Below are 20,160 nucleotides of genomic sequence, written 5' to 3'. Positions count from 1 at the left end.
TGTTTCACAGCATTTAATATCTTTTCCACATAATTACTGTATTGGTCTTTGTGTAAAAGCCACACATGAAGTAAAAGCACAGTAAAAAAGATCAGCTGTGTCTGCAGGCTAAAGTAGTATTTTTTCCCTTCTGGTCTGTTATTACTTAAATATTAGACTTTTCTATAGTTGAGCTGCAGGCAGTGAAATGTAATTATGAATTGGTAACCAGGAATCATGTTAAGGAATACTTGAATTTTGGCCTTGTAATGAACTGTGATGGACAGCTAAACTGTTCAGTCAGTTCCGTCTCGCTGACTTAAGTGCTCTCATACAGCATACCATAGAATCATAGAACGGTTTGGGTTGGAAGGGACCTTGAAGATCATCTAGTTCTAAAGTCCCTGCCATGGGCAGGGACACCTTCTGCTAGACCAGGTTGCTCAAAGCCCCATCCAACCTGGCCTTCCAGGGATGGGGCATCCACAGCTCCTCTGGGCAACCTGTTCTAGTGCCTCACCACCCTCATAGTGAAGAATTGCTTCCTTTTATCTAATCTAAATCTACTCTTCTTCAGTTTAAAGCAGTTACCTCATGTTTGACAATGAAGTGTTCTCTGCAGTGGGAAAATAATATTTGATCTTGGAGTGTCTATAAATATTTTTTCTGAGCAGAAAACAGATACCTGAGGACAAATTGCAGCTTTCTTACAACACTATTGGCAGGAAATAGTTTATTATAAAACTGCAAATGCTAGTTTGCACACTTGCATGAAATACAGCACCTGTGACAATAAAGAATCATGTTGCATATTGTAGAGGCAATCACGTAATACATTAGGTGTCATTTTAGCAGAACAGTGCCAATGGAATGTGCAAATGTGGCATCTGTTTATTTCTACTAGTACTGAAAAGAGGTGAAATGATGTGGAAGTGATGATTACAAGTGATACATTCCTCTTAAGAAAATAACTGCTTTAACCCTTGTTGTTATAGTAGGCCATGTGTTCTTTCTATTTGTATTTCTTTGTTGCTTTCAGCGAACCATATTTCTGTATATTTGTTTGTGCTTTTGCCAATCAATATGATGGAGTCAAGAGCATCTATTATCTACTGTAAAGTTGTGGTGGTAGTTTGCCAGCTTTGTGCAACTTCATACAAAAAAAATCCGTGGAACTGAATTGTGGCAGTAAAATAGTAGAATCAGAATAGAGGCAACATTGAGGGTTAGACTATCAAACATATTTTGAAATAAGTGCTGAATGAACTTTACAATAATGACTAAGTAAGGCAGGAGAGTAAAGCTGTGTCTTTCCTATGGAAAAATTCCTGGGTGAGGCTTGTGTTAGTACAACAGCACATCGGAGCTTGTTTACCCACAGGTAAGATTTATTTGTCCAGACTATGCTCTCCAGAAACAGGACTATGCTGCTTCTAGTTCTGGAGTAGTCACTATCAATGGCAGCTGGAGGGGTCTCTATTTCATGTGACATGGGGTTTGTGTGTGTGGGTGTGTGTGCACATGCGTGTATTTGTAGGCCATAATAAAGTCTGTTTAGTTAGTTGTGCCTCACAGTGTCTCAGTTATTGAACCAGAAGCCTGTATTGAGGGGATTTTACCGTTAAGACCCAGAAACACGCACGAGTTCTGAGTCCCAAGTACTTTTAAAATTCATGTGTGTTTCTGTAGATCTAACTTCAGATATTTCAAGAGTCTTCTTGATAGATGTGGATGCTGTGGGTCTTTGAAACCTTGAGGTCCCATCTTCAGAGACAGGGTAGTCCCTGGAGACATCACAGGAGCATAAACTTTAACCCATTGAAAGGGAGAATGTTTATTAGCACCACCTACATTTATGAAGTTTTCAAGATACCACCATTGCAAATACCTGTAACATTGATGAAAAAATGAAATAAGGAATGTTGTGCTTGATACTGACCTGTAGCATTGAAGAGCTCTTCTTCTTGATACAGGTTTTGCAGATAGTTTGATTAAAATTTCTTCCATGGACCTGCGTGTTTTTAAAGAAGAGGACGGTCTGGTCCATTGTGTTTTCAGCTTGTGAAAGCAATTTACTTGCTGCAAGCTCTCTGCTAGTACTTACAGGAAAGTAGTGGTGAATCTGGAGCATCTTCCATAGCATATTATTATAGGTCCCTTCCAACCCTGAGATCCTATGATTCTCTTCCAGTACCACTCTTTTTATAAAAAAAAAAAAAAAAGGAAAGTTGCCTTGTGTTCAGTGGTTTAGTTGAAGTGCAACTGCTATGAAGAGTAAGATTTGCATAGGCATTTCTGTCAGTCTGTATACATTCTATATGCTTCTAGAAATCATTTAAAATTCATTAAACTTCAGGGTAACAGTCAAAATGAAACTAGGTATGTATTGATTTCTTCTCTTGCACTGCTCTTTTGGGATTCTTCTAACCTATGTTTACTTTGCTGTAAAAATAGAAGAAAAAAAAAATGTCTTTCCCAATTTGCCTATGACCTGAGCGAGCTCTCCGTGTTTAACTCTATAGAAAGAAACAAAGGGCAGTTCAATTCTGTAGTGTCTTTCTAGTCTTGCAGTAAGAAATGAGCTAGGAAGAGTATGTTCTTTGAGGGAGCTGTAGAGAGTCTTGCAATAATAATATATTTGGCAATAATATCCATTTGTATTTGTGGAACTATTGTTCTTAAGCATTTACTTGGAAAATAATCCTAAGTAGCATTTTTCAATAATAGATGTAGGAATTTATGTTAATCATTGACTTACAATTTAAAACATGACCTGTAAAAATAATATTCTGAAATGATGCTGCTACTCTACCCTTCTTTAACAAGAAACTACTTCTTTAAGTATTGCTTCATTTTCTTTTTTGTTTCAAATTTTCCTTGTTCCTGATCTTGCTAACTCAAATTGTCCTTGAATTTCAGGGGGGTTAGCCTAAACATTAACTAGCCCCTCAACTCTGTTATTTCAACAAAATTATTTATTTTCAATGCTCATCTCGGGTAACACAGGCTCAGTTGTGTACATTATCTCAGTGAGGATGCAAAGCTTCTTACAAGAGGTGATTCAGGAATCATTTAGGGCCAAGGGCTCCATTTGGAGTTTTGAATGAATATTCACATACAGTGCACTCTTCTGCGCAAAATAAAATCCAGCTCTCATGGGTGTTTGTAATAGCCTTCTGAAACTGAATACAGCAGTTACAGTAGTCAGCATGAACATAATAAAACATTGCAAATACATAAGCGAGTTATTAAGTAATTAATTAAATGCCAGCATTTATATCTCTGAGGAGCACTGCAAGTAGATTATAGTTTATGTCTCTGTTCTGTAATCCAAGAAACAAACCACTGTATGTTACAAGGATTTCCAGAGATTGAGAATTTTAGGGTTTTCAGAGCATAGCTTTTTCTCCACTCTTTACTATAAACAGGATTAATTAAGGATCTATATCTATATCTTCATTCTAGAAAACTGTCATTGGAGCTTGACTTGACAGGATTTTTTTTTTCTTCAGTAATTGTAATCAAATTATTACTGGTACATGACCAAATTTATCTACTGTACCTAATCTTGCAGGTGGACTATTAATAAATTAAAAATGAACTCAGAACTTGGAACTCTTTCATTGCGATTTGGCTTTTTAAAACTACTGATTCTTCTTCTCTGTATTTACATATACTTCAAAAATTGGGTGCAAGCACTTTAGAACAAGGTGCAGCCAGATAGAGATTTTTTTTTTAACTGCTCATGTACCTTTGATATATATAGTCAGAATTTAACCTGAAAATTAGCATCGCTGCATTTCCAATAGCATGCTCCACTAAAACAAAGTTAAATGGTATTAATATACTTTGAATTAATAGGCATGCATTATTAGTAGATTTATCTTCTCTTTGAAATTTTTTGACGTTAAGATCATACTAGTAAAATTAACACTGCATCTTCTATATTATTTGAATGTTACAGTTAACCCTGCTAAAACAGAAGGTACATATTAATTTTGTATCGTTTTCAGACAGAATTGTTAGAGGCTTTCTTGGTTTTAAACTCTTTTCTTTAATTATCCTGTAATGCCTAAAAGAAGTTGCAATGATACTGTAGCACATCAGGGATGCTTATTACAGCATAATAGGAAACTATTAGCTGGGCGCTAATATTTTCCAGTTAATTGTTTTTCAAGGAAGAAACACAACAAACCAGCACTAGTTTGTATCTGAATCCCTGGTTATCTCAAATTCCCAAAATGTTATGTTTTTAGATACAGAGTGGTTTTTTTTTTAAATCCATGTATTATTATGTGTGGGGTCTAAGTTATGAGGTAGAAGCTGTATTGGTACTTCAGATGGATGAAATAAGTGCTTTTTGACTGCAATGCTTTGCATCATCTTGGGGAGACACTTGATTCAGACAGCTGTGTCCCTGATAGCTTAAGGATTAATGGTCCAGAGTATACCATTAGCAGTGTATACATATCTCTACCTATTTCATTCGTTGTGCATGGAATTAGGGTCTGCCATGACTGATTAGCAAACATTTCAAATCCCTAATTGCTTGCTTTATCTCAAATTCAGAAGAGGCAGTGCACCCATTTCAGGCTTCAGGGTTGCTGTTCTGCATGCAGCTCAGCACACCAGATCACTGTGCTGCCATCCAGAGGGACCTCAATCACCTGGAGGAATGGGCTGCCAGAAATCTCAGGAAGGGAAAGGGAAAGGCAGCATCCTGCACAGGGGAGGAATGAGCCTACGCACCGGTAGCCATTGGGGGATGACTGGGTGGAACACAGCTTGGCAGAAAAAGACCTGCAGGTCCTGGTGGTCAAGTGCAGCATGAGCCAGCAATAAGCCCTGTCAGCAACGGTTGCTGACAGCATTAGGAAGAGTGCTGACAGCAGGTCAATGGAGATGATTCTTCCTCTCCACTCATCACTGGTGAAGCGACACCCAGAGTGCTGGGTGCAGTTTTGGGCTCCCCTATACAGAAGGGACGTGGACATCGTGGAGCAAGTGCAGCAAAGGGCCATGAAGATGACAAAGGGATTGGAGCATCTCACGTAGAAGAGATGCTGAGAGACGTGGAATTGTTTATTCTTGAGCCGAGAAGACTTGTGGAGATCTTATCAATGTGTGTAAATACTTGATTGGAGGTGGAAGAAGTTGGAGCCACTTTCTTCTCCAGCGGTATTCAGAGAACAGAGGAGGAAACTGAAATACAGGGAATACCCCTTAAACATAAGGAAAGATTTTGTATGGTGAAGGTGGTCAAGCACTGGAAGAGGTTGTTCCAAGCATTTCCATGCTTGGAGATGCTCAGAACCCCACTGGGCAAGCTGCTCTAATTGACTCTGCTTTGAGCCGGCAGCTTGTCCTTCAACAATCTCCACAGGTTCTTTCCAAGCTCAACTGTTCTGTAGTTCTGACATTGTCCAGACTGCTCTGTTTAGGGGCCACGAGCAGTTTTCATATAATATCTGGACAATGCCCTTTGTTTGTCTCAGTCTTCTCTGGTAATTTTGTATGAGAATATTATCTTTTCCAATGGGGATTATTTTCATAACTTTTGCAGATGATGGCATATTTGCAGTTCAGAGATCCAATATGGAAACTTGCTAATTTCTCTGAGGAGAAGCTTAACAGATGGCAGTCAAACGAGAAAGTAAGGGATTGTAATTTTTTTTTTACAAGTAAAATGTTACTATCTACAGTTATGAGCTAAGAACTTTGCTGATAAGAAAACAAATGTGGCAAGAGAGAGTGACAGAACTATGCAGAATGAGAAGAGAAAGCAATCTTGGCCATCCTGATTTGACATTCATTAACATAGTATAGAGACAAAAAAGGAGGAAAAAAAAAACCCAAACCACCAAAAAAACAGTTTTCTACCTTAATACCGGAATGCAACACATATATAATTGTTACTTTAATCAGAGTATTCATAGAGAATAAAACTAAATAGCTCATACACCACTCCAGAAATGTTCCAGAATATCAACTGAACAGTAATCATTATTGAGGCCTGAGTCAACAGGGCATATGTAAACCACCATTTTTTTACAAATGAACAGATACCAAAGACACTGTTGGTTTGCTACAACCCTTGAAGGAACCAATTATATATGTACAAGGCTGATTCAATGTATGTGCTGCGATTCAGTATTTAAAATAGTCCTTGGGCTGACAAGGGGTTTCTTGTTGCTTTTGATTGTGATTACATAGTTGTGTGTATGCAAGCATCTGTCCATTAGGATCTGACCTGTGATTAACGTCTCATTTCTGATCAGTCATTACTCAACTATTGCATGATTATGATAGCTATGATAGATTTACCAGTTCTTTTATAAACCAGACCCTAACACAGTAACATTTTTTTTTTCTATGTGAGGATTGTATTATCAGTCTCTGATTTTTTTAACATTAAGATGAGGTGATGCTCCCTTACAAATCAAAATAAAAGCTGTTGTTTGGGTTTTTTTTTTAAAGAAAAACCCTAGAGAAAATGGAAGCTTTTTTTTTTTTTTTAACTGTAAGTAGCTTTTGAATTGATGTGCATATTTAAGTGTCATTCTGTGTCCTGTGCCAAGAAACAGTCACTTTGTGTCCTAGATGACAAGAGTGTCCTCTGTAATCGTGGTTTGACAATACAAGGCTTTGGGACAATTGGAGCAATTCCTGCCACGCATCTACCTCCTTGTCCCAGCTTACCTCCTACTCTGCTGATTTATCCGTTAAGAGCACTGCTGTGACATGGGTTGGGGAACTGATCTAGCTTTAAAGAACTTCAAGAAAGTTCCCTGATCTGGTTCATAGTATGGCTGCTGACGGCCACTGAAACAATTCTGCTGGCACAATTAATGGCACTGCAATGTGGGGAGAGGAATAAGTAACAACCTGTGGGAAAAGGGGGAAGACTTCAAACCCTCGGATGACCCCATATGTCATCAATCTGAAGCCAAAATGTGACTTTTGATGATTTCGAACAAATACGGAAGAATAAATCAGAGAGCTATGTTATTGTAAGAAAAGCATAGTGTATGACAGATAACATATGCAATTTTATTTCATGTTTTCCACCAAATATATACAGACACCACATGATTCTGAGTCATTGCAGTGTTCACTTCATGCTATAAACAAAATAATTGGTATCCTAAACCTGTCACTTTCAGTGTTTTCTTACAGATTTTCTATTTCCATTCCATTCCTTGTAGAGTGTTATGGGGCTTTTATTATTTTTAATAACAATAAATCTCATTATTGTGGGTAAACAGGATTCCATGCTTGTTCATAACCAGAATAATGATGGCATATGTAACTTGATGTATATTCTGGCTGCTGCAAACATATTTCACCTTAAGCAAGACAGTTATTTTACTATTTGTAGTCTTGATCATCACTGAAGGGAGAGAAATCTGTATCAGTGTCTCACTTCCATGTTTGTTGTTTGTTTCGTCTACAGTGGCCATCACCAGTGTCAAAAACCAAGGTTTATTTCATGAGGGAACCAACTGTAAGACCAGCCCATTAACTCTTGAATGTGCCAGAAGTTTCTTATTTCTTGAGGTGATTAACAGGAAACGTAATTCATACAGGAGGTGCTTTATATACTGAACATGATGTCATATGGTCCAGAATATCCCTTTGGTCAGTTGGGGTCAGCTGTCCCAGCTGTGTCCCCTCCCAACTTCTTGTGCACCCCCAGCCTACTCGCTGCTGGGGTGGTGTGAGAAGCAGAAAAGGCCTTGACTCTGCCTAAGCACTGCTTAGCAGTAACTAAAATATCCCCGCGTTACCAACACTGTTTCCAGCACCAATCCAAAACAGCCCCATACTAGCTACTATGAAAAAAATTAACTCTATCCCAGCGAAAACCAGCACAGAAAGCCACCTGTCAAGCTTAGTACATCAGTTTGATTTGTGTTCCCTCATGCACACATATATACATACATGCTTCCCTCCAGATTACAGTTCAGGAACATTGGATAGTTAATAATCTGCGTAATATATTTTCTCGGAGCAACAAATAGGTACATTTCAAACATAGACTTGCGGATACAGGATTCATGAAGTAGTTTTACTGTAAGAGAAAGATTACAAAAAAACTCCCTCCAAATATATGTCTGATACTTACTATTTTGAATTATGCAGTAATTCTGAACATCAGAGCAATCACTTCAAGCAGTTTTGTTGAATTCTGTTTCATTAATACCTCTACATATTTTAGGAAAATATATCAACAATAAATTTGTTGTAGAATTATTTTATCATATTATGTTTGAATCACTAATTTGGTGCAAAGATGTAAAGTTTAAGCAAGAATTGCAGTATTTATTTTTGTAGTACTTAATAATACTTACTATCCAATTTAAGATGCGGATAATACGGTTGCAGCAGTTTGTGGTCAAGTTTTTGTGTGGCTAAAGTTTTGGAGTGTTTCCAATTTTTTTAGCACTGATTATTTCCCCACACATACCCTTATGGTGTGAAGTACCGATGTTCTTAATTTTAATGAAGATAGAAGATGCCAAGAAGGTGTTTCGGTATCAAGGATACTTCAGACAGGATCCCGAATTAAATACCGAAGTTAGTTATTTAAGGCACTGGTTTGAATTCAGCATGCATGCGAAGACCAAATTGTGCAGAAGCTGAAATTTATGATTATTGAATTTTTAAAATAAGCTTATTTTAAAGTATTGAGGGCTATTTATTGTCTTGTAACACATACAATTTCTGTCAACCGTTTCCAATATCTTCCACCACTGTCAAAAGGAGGGATAGTAGTTTGTGTGTCACATGGCCCAAACTGCTGTCCGTTAGTGGAAAGTTTCTTTCAGTTCAGTAGAGAAATGAGTATTTGCTAACACGGGAAGAACTGAGAAGTACCTTGTCCTTTCTTCCCTGTTACATTCCATCGTTACTAGGACATAAGAATATGTTTTAACATACTACATTTTGTAATATCCAGAAGAATTGCTTTTTCCTTTTTATGACTTAGTGGTTATACAATTGTAGGATATGTAAAAAGGGAAAAAATTATTTCCATGTCAACTGGAGTAGAAGTGTTATTTAACTTTGCTCCATTTGACCACTTCTATGTCATTTTAATGATTAGCCACTATAACAAGCTAAGTGGAAAGGGGAATTCAAAATGGTGAGAGTATTGTGAAAAGTTTTTTTGTTTGGGTATTTTTTTATTCTTGCCATTTTATTACATATTTTTAGAAGAGAAGAGGGGGACTAATGCAATGCTTTTGCATCAATGTGTCAAAGCAGTTTTGCTTTTACAAAATAAATGTGTTGCTTTTTATTCTATTTATCTTAAAAAGAAATGAGACTGACAGTATTTTTAAAGAACATTAAGTAGGCATTAAAGCAAGAGTGATTTGCGCACAGAGACAGGGGAGTGACACTTTTTTCTCTTTCATACTGGTTGAGCACACTTCCTTGAGAGGGTGGGAAAGAGATGACGGTGGGTTCTAGAAGGATATTTTCTTCTCATATCAGGTATAGAATTTCTAGTTATATTTTTAAGGACAACAGAAGTCTGTTTGGGGAGACAGTCTTGGGTAATACCCAGATTTAGAATCTTAGAATAGTTTGGGTTGGAAAGGACTTTTAAAGGGATGGGGCATTTACCACCTCTCCGGGCAACCTGTGGTTCACCACCCTCATTGTCAAAGATTTCTTCCTTATATCTAGTCTAAATCTGCCCTCTTTTAGTTTAAAACCATTACTCCTTGTCCTATCACTACAAGTCCTGCTGCTAAATATATTGTCCCCATCTTTCTTATAAGCCCCCTTCAAGTACTGACAGGCTGCAATAAGGTCTCCCCAGAGCCGCCTCTTCTCCAGGCTGAGCAACTCCAACTCACTCAGCCTGTCCTCATTTGCATCCGCTGCCTCAATAAAATGTGATGTAAACAGAATACAGTGAATATACTTCATAAAGCAAAACGATCTTTCTATAGTGTTATGTATTTTTGTATGTATCAATGAATGTATGGTCTTGTTAACTCTTGGGAGTTTATCACAGGTAGTGTGCTGTCTTTGTCTTTCTTCTAAGCTCTTTTCATTAACTTTTGATGTCATGAGAATGTGCATTTTTTTTTTTTTAAGTGTTTTTAAAGAAGTCAGTCCATCACTAATGCGAAGAAAAATTTGAAAATGTTTCTCAGGTACTTTCTGAGTACTCTCAGTAACTATTTTCCTTCTAGGTGATCCTCACTGCCTTAAAGTTCTGTAAACGTGTGTAAACCTTTTACAGGCACAGCCACCTTTCTTACGCATATCTCAAATCAGTGCATATTTCTAACCATCCCTTGTCCGTTTGTGAATCATGCATCCAGAAATGCAAGCTGCCACAATGCCGTTGTAATTGGTAGAACAGTTCATCATCTCATCCTTTGTTGCCTGTAAAGCTGCTTTGAAAGTCCTTAGTTGGGGTTGCTGTTTAAAATCCCTCGTTGCAGAATTTCAAAGCTCTTTTATTACAAAAGATAAACATTTTTTTTTCTCCTTCCATATTACTACCAGTGGCTAGTGAAGCAAAGTACTTCAAAAATGACATATGTTCCACACTGTAATTCTAGTGGATAATTCATAGGGAACTGAATAGAGACATAGCAGGAAACTACTTCTAGTCCATCGGCATCTGAATCTGCTTGAACCAAATCCTGCAATTTCGTATGAGTATGACTATACTCAGACTAATAGTGCCATTGAAAACTATATAGGAAGTCAATAAGAATTGTCTTAGGAAAAGGTGTTACTTTGTGGAGCTGTTCATTCAAAGAACAATGTGCAAAAACAGCGGCAACAAAAAAAAACCCAAATCTTGATGTATAATACACCAATGTGACAGTGCAAGCTTTTTCTAGCAGTATATTGATAGTGAGAAGGCTTAATTGAAGGCTGCTTTTTGAGCAGGAAGAGTGATGTCTGCTCATGGACAGTATTGTGAGCAGCTGTAGCTGAAGATGTAACAAAATAGCTGCTGCATAGCAGAATTACTATGAGTAACGGTAGCGATGTGGTTTTAGTACCTAGAGCCACCAACCAGCTGGTGGAGACTCCTTGTAGTAGGCACTGCACGGTCCCTTTCAGTCTGGGCATGGGGTTAGATGTAAGGCAGGAAGACCACAGATAAACTGATTTTGCACGGAGGTCTAAAGAAATCATTGTGACTAGCATCATGAGAACCAGCGGAAGCCTAACAGCTGTTGAATGTATCAGCAAAGTTGCGAGGGGAAGCTGTATACAAGTTCAAAGCACAACTATTATAAATGTCTATGATGTGTCAGTTTATACATCTTTGTTTTTGTCATGGTTAATACAAGATCAAGTGTTGACAAAGGGTGGTGCAGAAGATATGCTGGGAATGCATAAATGAAAGAAAACGTCTTCCACAGAAATACATTGAACTAACCGTACACTTCAGGCAATTGAATGACAAAACCATCTTATTTGACCCAGCACACTTTATTCTGTCTCATGCTCTAATTTATTTTCATCGTGTGCTGTGAAGTCCTGCTTGGAGTGTCTGTTCTCAGCATAAAACTGTTTGTCAAATTTCTATTAAGCTTAAGGTGAAAAATTAATGAGCCATTCACTTCAGATATTTCAAAACTAATACTGCTCTATTATTAATGCAGCAGAAAGTCAAAGATGTGGGTAGGTACAATTATGGTTCAGTGTTCATTCAGACTCTACTGTTTTTTCCATATTTTGGGGGGACGTCATTAAAGCAGTGTTTCAGGTCCTAGAAGGAATTATTTTGATGAATTTTATCAGTAAACTTTTTAGACAGTTTTAGTTATTACCTTTTTGTTTTATCAGAGCCTGGCAGAGGGTAACTTTAATAAACAGATGAAATACAATATTCTCTCCATTCTTTCTCTGAATCTGGATTTTAAATAAAAATTAACAGAAAGTTGATTCCTATACCACAAACTTGTTAGAGAAAAATAAATGAAAGCCTGATTGCATAATACTGAAGAAGCTGTAGGTGTATCAATATTCTTTTGACTAGGGAAGTATGACATTGTGCCTAACTCTGTACTGTTTCACGTGCTCTGATTTTTCAGCCTTGACAAAAGTCAATGAAACTATGGTAAAATTGTACTTTAACCTAGAATTTAGTGTCATATTGTGCACAAGTATTACTGATAAATTCTCCCAATAAAAACTTTTCAGAAATCTCAGAATATGTTACCAATACTAGTAAATTAAGTGATAGAACACTATGAAAGCCCAGAGAGTTGTGGTCAATGGAGCTAAATCCAGCTGGCGGCCAGTTACAAGCAGTGTTCCCCAGGATTCAGTTTTGGGGCTGGTCTTATTTAGTATCTTTATTTATGTGGATGAGGGGATCAAGTGCTCCCTCAGTAAGTTTGCAGATGACACCAAGTTGGGCAGGAGTGTTGATCTGCTCAAGGGCAGGAAGGCTTTGCAGAGGGATCTGGACAGGCTGGATCGATGGGCAGAGGTCAACTGTATGAGGTTTAACAAGACGAAGTGCTGTTACAACAACCCCATGCAACGCTACAGGCTTGGGGAGGAGTGGCTGGAGAGCAGCCTGGCGGAAAAGGACCTGGGGGTGCTGGTTGACAGCCGGCGGAACATGAGCCAGCAGTGTACCCAGGTGGCCAAGAAGGCCAACAGCATCCTTGCCTGTATCAGAAATAGTGTGGCCAGCAGGACAAGCGAGGTGATCGTGCCCCTGTACTCGGCACTGGTGAGGCCGCACCTCGAATCCTGTGTTTAGTTTTGGGCCCCTCACTCCAAGAAGGATGCTGAGGTGCTGGAGCATGTCCAGAGAAGGGCAACGAAGCTGGTGAGGGGTCTGGAGCACAAGTCTTATGAGGAGCGGCTGAGGGAACTGGGGTTGTTTAGTCTGGAGAAGAGGAGGCTGAGGGGAGACCTTATCGCTCTCTACAACTCCCTGAAAGGGGGTTGTGGCGAAGTGGGTGTTGGCCTCTTCTCCCAAGGAACTAGTGATAGGACAAGAGGAAATGGCCTCAAGTTGCGCCAGGGGAGGTTTAGATTGGATATTAGGAAAAAAATCTTTACTGAGAGGGTGGTCAGGCATTGGAACAGGCTGCCCAGGGAGGTGGTGGAGTCGCCATCTCTGGAAGTGTTCAAAAAACGTGTGGATGTGGCGCTTCGGGACATGGTTTAGGGGAAATGGTGGTGTTGGGTTGATGGTTGGACTTGATGATCTTAAAGGTCTTTTCCAACCTTAATGGTTCTGTGATTCTGTTACAGGTATGTATTCCAGACTGAGCAATATGGACACTGATGCTCAAGGTTTGTGCTTGCATGGAAAAAGAAAACACAAAGCACAGTCACTGCAAAAGTAGAAATATAGTCCTCACTTTCTATGCATAGACTTTCTAAAGATTGCCTCTTTTTGTGCTCCTAGAATTACCTTAATAATTGATTAGCATATTTTTCTTCTTGCATTCCAGTATGTTCTCTAGAGTCTTTCTTAAATTAATAGCAGTTTTAGGCCTGGCATGGTTAGATTGTTAGACTTGCACAGAGAGGAAGCAATTCTGTTTCTTGGAAGTTTTTCATGCCATAAAACTAAATTTCATTACAAGCAAAATCTCAAATTTAAATTCTTCTCAAAGCATTTGTTGTGCTCACAGACCCTGAAAGTACTGTGTGCTCCAAGGAGCTCGGCATTCAGCAGGGAAAGAGCAAGTAAGAATCTTGCAAAGTTCTTTCGATACGTTAGTTTCTTTATGAAGTTGCACTACACTGTTCTGCAGTTGGTACAGCACCAAGCCCATGAGTATTTAAAAACCAAATCATTGTGCTTTAACTAGTAGCCCTGGAAATCTCCAGATTTTTCATCGTGCACTGTGTTTTCCTGGGGAGATTGGTCTTGAATCTTTCACTTTTGAATCCTGATCATGATGCAGATAGCTTTCCTCAGTCTCCTAAACAAGGTACTCTGATGGCAACTAATAAATGGCTGGCAGAGGGAAAGGAACTCTTACTTTTTTTTTTCTTAAAGCGTTTTTTATTATTAAGTCCAATACTGCTTTTTTGTAAATAGTTCAGGAACTTCAGTTACTAGAGAATTGTGTAGAGATCAGGCCTGGAAAAGATGTCAAGAGGTCATCTAATCTAGCCTCCTCCCTCAGGGAGGGGATCAACCATATCTACGTCATTCCTGACAGATGTTTATTTAATCTTTTCTTTAAAAATATTTCAGTTGCAGGCAGTGGCAGCCTATGCAAGTCTTTATGAATTCCTGCTATTGGAAAGTTTTTCTTCCAGATAACTTAAATCTCCCTTTCTATATTTTAAATCTTTTTTTACTTCCTTTATTTTTTTTTTAATCCCATACTTCCAACTGCATCTTATATTGTAAAATGATTCATTTTTAAACATAGGAGGTTTTCTCTTGTAAGTTGTTCTTGAAAGTGTATCTTTCATAGTTTATTCAGGTGTGAAGCTCAAGTTGTGGGTAAACGGAGAAAGGAGAGATGCTTTTCATCTGCAATGTTTTGAGCTTCATTGCTCCTGTAATACCATCCACAGATTGACAAACAATAGACAGAAACTAATATCTCAGTTACATATCTCTGATGGATATTTTATGATTTTTTTTTATTCTGGAAACAGACCCTCAAAGCTTGAGAAAACTGATTTTACCATCTGTTTGCTGAAGTAACAACTTTGAGGAATTTTCCACCCTGCCCAACTTTGATAAAACTTTTTCAGCATTACTATGTTTTGAACCAGTTACACCTTTCCCCTTAAAAACTTGTCTGATTCTTTCAAAGTGAACACTAATAACATTTCTGCTATGTATTACAGCTAAACAACAGGGGTTTTTTTCCATAAATAAAGGTTACAGCCTTGGTTCATTTTTGCATTATGATTAAGGGCACACTGTAAGAAGTCTCAGGAGCTTCTAGCACAAAAATGTTAAAAAAAGGAGGATGTGTGTGGACTTCTTTATATTGTTGTTTAGTAACAACACTCCTGATAGTAATTTTATAGAAATTTGTTAGAACTTGTTAGAACTGCTGATTTCTGATATCTTCTTCCCTTTGTGATTGTAAGTCACACAGAGTGACTTCTGGCTGTAAATAACTCCATGTCAACAGAAAATATGATATTAGTTTCATAGAGGTCTTGGAGAGAGGCCTTGTATTCTGAATCTCTAGTTAGAAGTTATTTGCTATGGGCAGGTATATTCATAGGCTTTTAGAGTTTTGTAGGTTGTTCTAGAGCTGTTTTCTCTCCCTTGCTATGAACCTCCTCTCCTTTTCCATGGTGAGCTTTTCATCTGAAAGAATATTCTTGCTTTCCATAGGAAGAGATGATGCCTATATTAGGCCAGCTGAAATAGCTGAGAAAAACAGATGAGAATTTTGTCTTGAAGTGCTTCAGAGCATTTCCATGTGCAGTTTGCCTTTTTTTTCAGTTCTGTCAGTTGGTCTCCCAGAATACCTCTTTATCTCATCAGAAACCTTCCCATGCTTAAATTTTGGACAGTCATGTGTATGGAAACTCATGTTTTTTCAGTCAAAGGGAGACTTTAAAATATGCATGAATCTGCTGATACTGTAAGGTTTGTGCTGTGGCTTCTTAAGATCTTGAGGCTGTAAATGAAGTATTCTGATGCCTTCTGATCTGTACCTTCCTCCACTTGATGTGTCTGTCTGTTTAGTACACTCGTATTCCAGGCCTCCTTCAGCTGAGCCTTCAACCTTTGATCAGAGAAGCACCACTGCATTTATAAAATAAATTATAGTCACCTGAGCTGCATTGAACCCACTTTGAATCAATGAGGTGATCAGATTATATTCTTTGAGAGAGGAAGGTGGGTATTAAAATTTCAGACTTTTTGGTATATGCAAGGAAGCACATCTCATCAAGTTGCCAATATGTTATCAACGTTCATCCTGTGTGCTGTGTTTCTTGTCAAAGTTCTCATAAAAGCTTGTTTGTGTGATAGCTCACACCTTAAGCAGTTTTAGTGCTAAGTAACTCGACTTCTGTAGAATTTAAACATTTTGGCATCCCTAGCAAAACAAGCAGCTTTATGAGTAGTAGCATCATTCAGTGAAGACAGATACTTACGCATGATTTCAGGCTGTTTAAATGTCTGCTCTTGCCTGTAAGGCTGTGTTCAGTTCTTGAATTCGAAAGTTATTTCTGATCAGTAATTCTATTTTTCACTGATTCCTTTAACTACACACCAATATAATGAGTTGTGTTTAAGTCACACACAATACATGTAATTTTGTGGCACATGTTCTTGAAGGGTTGGGTTTTTTTCAGTAAGGTAAGTACAAAATAATGACTACTTATCTAAAACAGTTCTTTTAAGCTGTATTGTAGATATTTGCTTGAGTTTTTTTGTTGACGCAGGAGAGAGATCTAATTTTCACTTACTAAATTGCTGTTCTCTTTCTGCCATTTAAGATGGAAGCTACAGACAAAATCGACTGAACCTCACAACGCTGTTAGTACAACCAATTTCTGCAGTGCTTGCCAAAAAACTCATTTCCTTACCTGAGGACACTGTCCAAAAAGATAGGTGTATACCCCTCCAGATGCCAGCTACAGGTAATGTTCTTAAAATAGTCTTTTCGTCTAACTATGAAATATTCTTCAAGGACTCCAAATCCATTTTCTCTAACTGTATATAACTAAGGGGTTTAGCTGATGATGAGTATGTTTTGCTTAGTGGCTTTCTGGAAGAGACTATGAACAATCTAAAAATTATGATCCCAAGATCTGATAGAACGAAGTTTTGGTTAAAAAAAAAAGTAGTCTCTTAGTATAGGGCTTGAAGCTCTAATACTTAATATTGACTTTAAAAAACCTCTGTCTAGATACCATCACTAGGCAGATTTTGTTACTGCTGTGGTATGGTTTGTTAGGCCTTGTAGTACTGCTAAGAATGTGTTTTTAACATAAAGGCATCAGTAGCAGTATTAAAGTTATTTTGTGTCTTTTTTCTGCCTGTGACATAATAATACTATAATTCTAAACAGTGATATCTCTTTCGTGTTTCTTAATCTGTATCTGCTCTAGAATAAGCAATATATTATTGTCTGAACCTTCAGGCACCTTATCCTCCAAGTTTCACCAGGAAAATGGTCATCATGATAAGAAAAAATACCTTGAGTAGAGCTAGGTGTAATGAACGAATGCATTCAGAGTATCTTTTCAGAGTTAATGCTGTTAGCAAAGTCATACAGATTATTGCTTGAACAAATTTGTTGCTGATGCGGGGGGAAAAAAGTGAGAATACCATCTTATAGCAAAGATGCTGCACGGTGTTTCAAGGAAGGAAGGAACACCTTCCGCATAATGTTCCAGATGAGATGCGTGTTTAAACAGTAATTCTGTCTTGACTTTTGTTTTGTACTACTCTATCTTTCACTAGAAAAACAAACACAGAAAAAATGGTATATTTTATTATAATGCCTGTTTAAATTAGCTGATTTGAAGCAGTGGTCTTGGAAGGGGGAGTCAGATTAAGTTAACCACTGTATCCTGTTCTAAATACAATGATGAGTACAGTAAAAGCACTGGGGCAACCAGTGGGCAACCAAAGGGCAACCATTGTGCTATCACATATGTGCTGTATCACTTGTTTATTGTTTTTGGAAAGTTATTGTGGAATAGGAATACAATACAACAAGTCATAAAAAAGGCTGATTAATTTTATGACTTGTGTTAGCATTTGTAGTTACACAGACTAAAATAAAAGGCTGAAAGACCTCATGCTTCATGGCTTAAGCTGTTGTGGTTAGGCTGGACTGTTACTCTCCATTCGTGGCTCACTAGATATTTTAAAGATGAACTGATCTTCCCCACAACCAGCAGACAAAGACTTGTATAAATGGGAAAAGGTCATTTTGGAAAGAACAAGTGCTTAACCATTCCAGGTAGGATGTGTGAAGCTTGCTAGTATTGTAGGATTTTTCAACAGCTGAAGTGCCTAAAAGGAAAGTGTGAATTTGGGCTGACAAATAACTCATTTTTAGAACCATAAAAGGCTCCACTGTGTCTGTTTTTCCAAAAGCTTTGTGTGGAGGCTGCAGGAACCTAAAGGGTAGCTTATTCTACTTTTTCTGTGACAGGTGTGACATGTGTGACATGTCTTGTGTTATTTCCCCAAGAAGGACGGAATTCAGTGCGGTGGAAAATTTCTAGAAAAAAAGAATGTTCCAAGCTAGCAGTGTAGTAAGAGCCAATCCATGTCCAGCTTACTGGTCTCATGATAAGAGATCTGGTATAACTATTTAATAATAATAATAATAGCTGAAGAGAAAATGCTGAACAGAGCAATGCATATGAGAACAGTGAAGGTTGAATTTGCAGTCTTCCTGTTGATTTGAAGACGCTCAAGAAAGAGATTTCACTTCTGACGTAGAACTCATCACTTATCTGTCAGAAGAGGTGAATGAGCAATTCAGATGATTGGTTGGCTTAAAATTTGTTAGAATAAAATGATCATCGTTCTCTCATCAGTATGTTTCAGAAAGCCGAACAGCAGATTCATCAGTAATGATTAAACATTTATATATAGTTTTCTCACATTGCCTCTTTTTTCCCTTAGCCTTGCAGTTTTCGAGAGACATAATGTGACAGAGAGAGTGGGAGGATATGGAGAGAAACACATCTGAGATATATCGAATGCTTAGAACCTACAAAGTGAATACTGAGAACTGAAGTTAGTTTTGCATTAGTTGAAGTTAGTAATTAGATTTGTTTTTTGTGTAGTATGGTGCATTGATGTTAATTCTCATTAATCTGAAATTCTGTGCTTTCATGAACTTTTTTCCAAAAAATAGGCAATTAGAAGGAATTTGAGAGTGATGTTTTTTAGAGAAGCTGTAAACTTCTGAAGCTTTCTTTTTTTACAGAATATTACTAGGATATTTGCTAGAACAGCGTGAAGATTGCCGTAAAACTAAAGCACTCCTATAAACATAAATGGAGAAAGTCTTGCTGTGTTGCAGTAAACTTTCTTTGCTGTTCGTTATCTGTCAGTTGGTAGATTTGAGTCAGGTGCAAATCATCCCTTTTCAGTGACTCTCTTCAGTATTTAAAGAAATCATTGTCATGTAGCACATAAGGAAAAAGGTGCCATATTTTTCGAAGGATGAATGGAACCCTGAGGAATTTGAGTTGCCAGACTTGGAAATAGGGAAATCAAAGGGATATTGTCTGAAAGGTTCTCAACTGTGATCCTCTCTAGAACTTCGGAAAAATTAGATAACATGGTATATATTGAGTAAATTAGTAAATGTAGTATTCACATGGCTAAGCAGCTGTTTAAAATTACAGGAAACAATAAAAATTGTTTTTAACAGTGAAGAGACGGAGATACTCACCAACAGAGACAGGGGTTTGTGCTGGGAAATGTTCAAGTTACTCATAGCTGTCTATTGATAAAGATCCCTTTCCCTCCTTCCTGTACAGCCATGGGATATTGTGCATGCTAAAACTTCACATGAGTTTGAAAATTCACTAAGGAAAATAAAGATCAGAGGAGTTTAAACACACACACAGCCCACTCCCCTTGGCTAAGTTACTTTCAAGTCACTGGAGGGCCCGGTGGTGTCTTAGGAAAGAATCAGTATACACTCCTCCTATTCTTACGTTCTTCTCCATTTACATGTCGTTGGTCACACTTGGAGGTAAGGGCTAGATGGCTGCTTGGTCTGACCTAGTATGCCTGAGCAGTCTAACTCAGATTACAGAAAGTATAATGCAAGCATTCATGCATTGATCTCACTTAATGGCTTCCAAGTTTCTTTAGCCAACTGATGTTTAAATCGAACCCTGTTTCTCTCTTCGTCTGGATCAACCAAGGTCATTTAGGGCATATTATTTCAGAAAATATCAGTGGAGTTAACATACACAGAAGAAATCACATTTCTTAGGAGCTCTTAATGCCTTTTGCTGTTAAGTGGGTATTGTTATTTATATTTTAACTTACAAAATAGTAAACCCAAAGCACGTTTAGTTTAAGTAACTTAACAATATCAAACACTATGTGAATAATAGAGACTGCTATACAAAGGCTCCCAGCTTTCTGCTATAGCCAGTTAAATGACTCTGATCAAAATGCTTTTTAGGTAAAATTATTTGATCTTTTGCAACCTTTTTTAGCCTACAGAATACAGTCATTGATCAATACTGAAT

At 37.8% G+C, this 20,160-nt stretch overlaps 1 protein-coding gene across 1 annotated transcript in view; it reads left to right on the top strand.

The window, feature by feature from the left end:
- The window catches only part of NAALADL2 (N-acetylated alpha-linked acidic dipeptidase like 2), a gene marked incomplete at both ends in the record, with an annotated part of 379,117 nt that overhangs the window by 221,621 nt on the left and 137,336 nt on the right, over positions 1-20,160 (top strand). Inside the window, one exon of the mRNA XM_082003692.1 lies at positions 16,420-16,563. Coding sequence (XP_081859818.1) covers positions 16,420-16,563 — 144 coding nt within the window. The remainder of the gene's footprint in view (positions 1-16,419; positions 16,564-20,160) is intronic.

This window comes from Phaethon aethereus (genome assembly GCF_964289735.1).
Source record: "Phaethon aethereus genome assembly, chromosome: 9".
NCBI lineage: Eukaryota > Metazoa > Chordata > Aves > Phaethontiformes > Phaethontidae > Phaethon > Phaethon aethereus.
The sequence above is the reverse complement of the archived record's forward strand: the minus strand, read 5'-3'. Positions and strand labels throughout refer to the sequence as shown.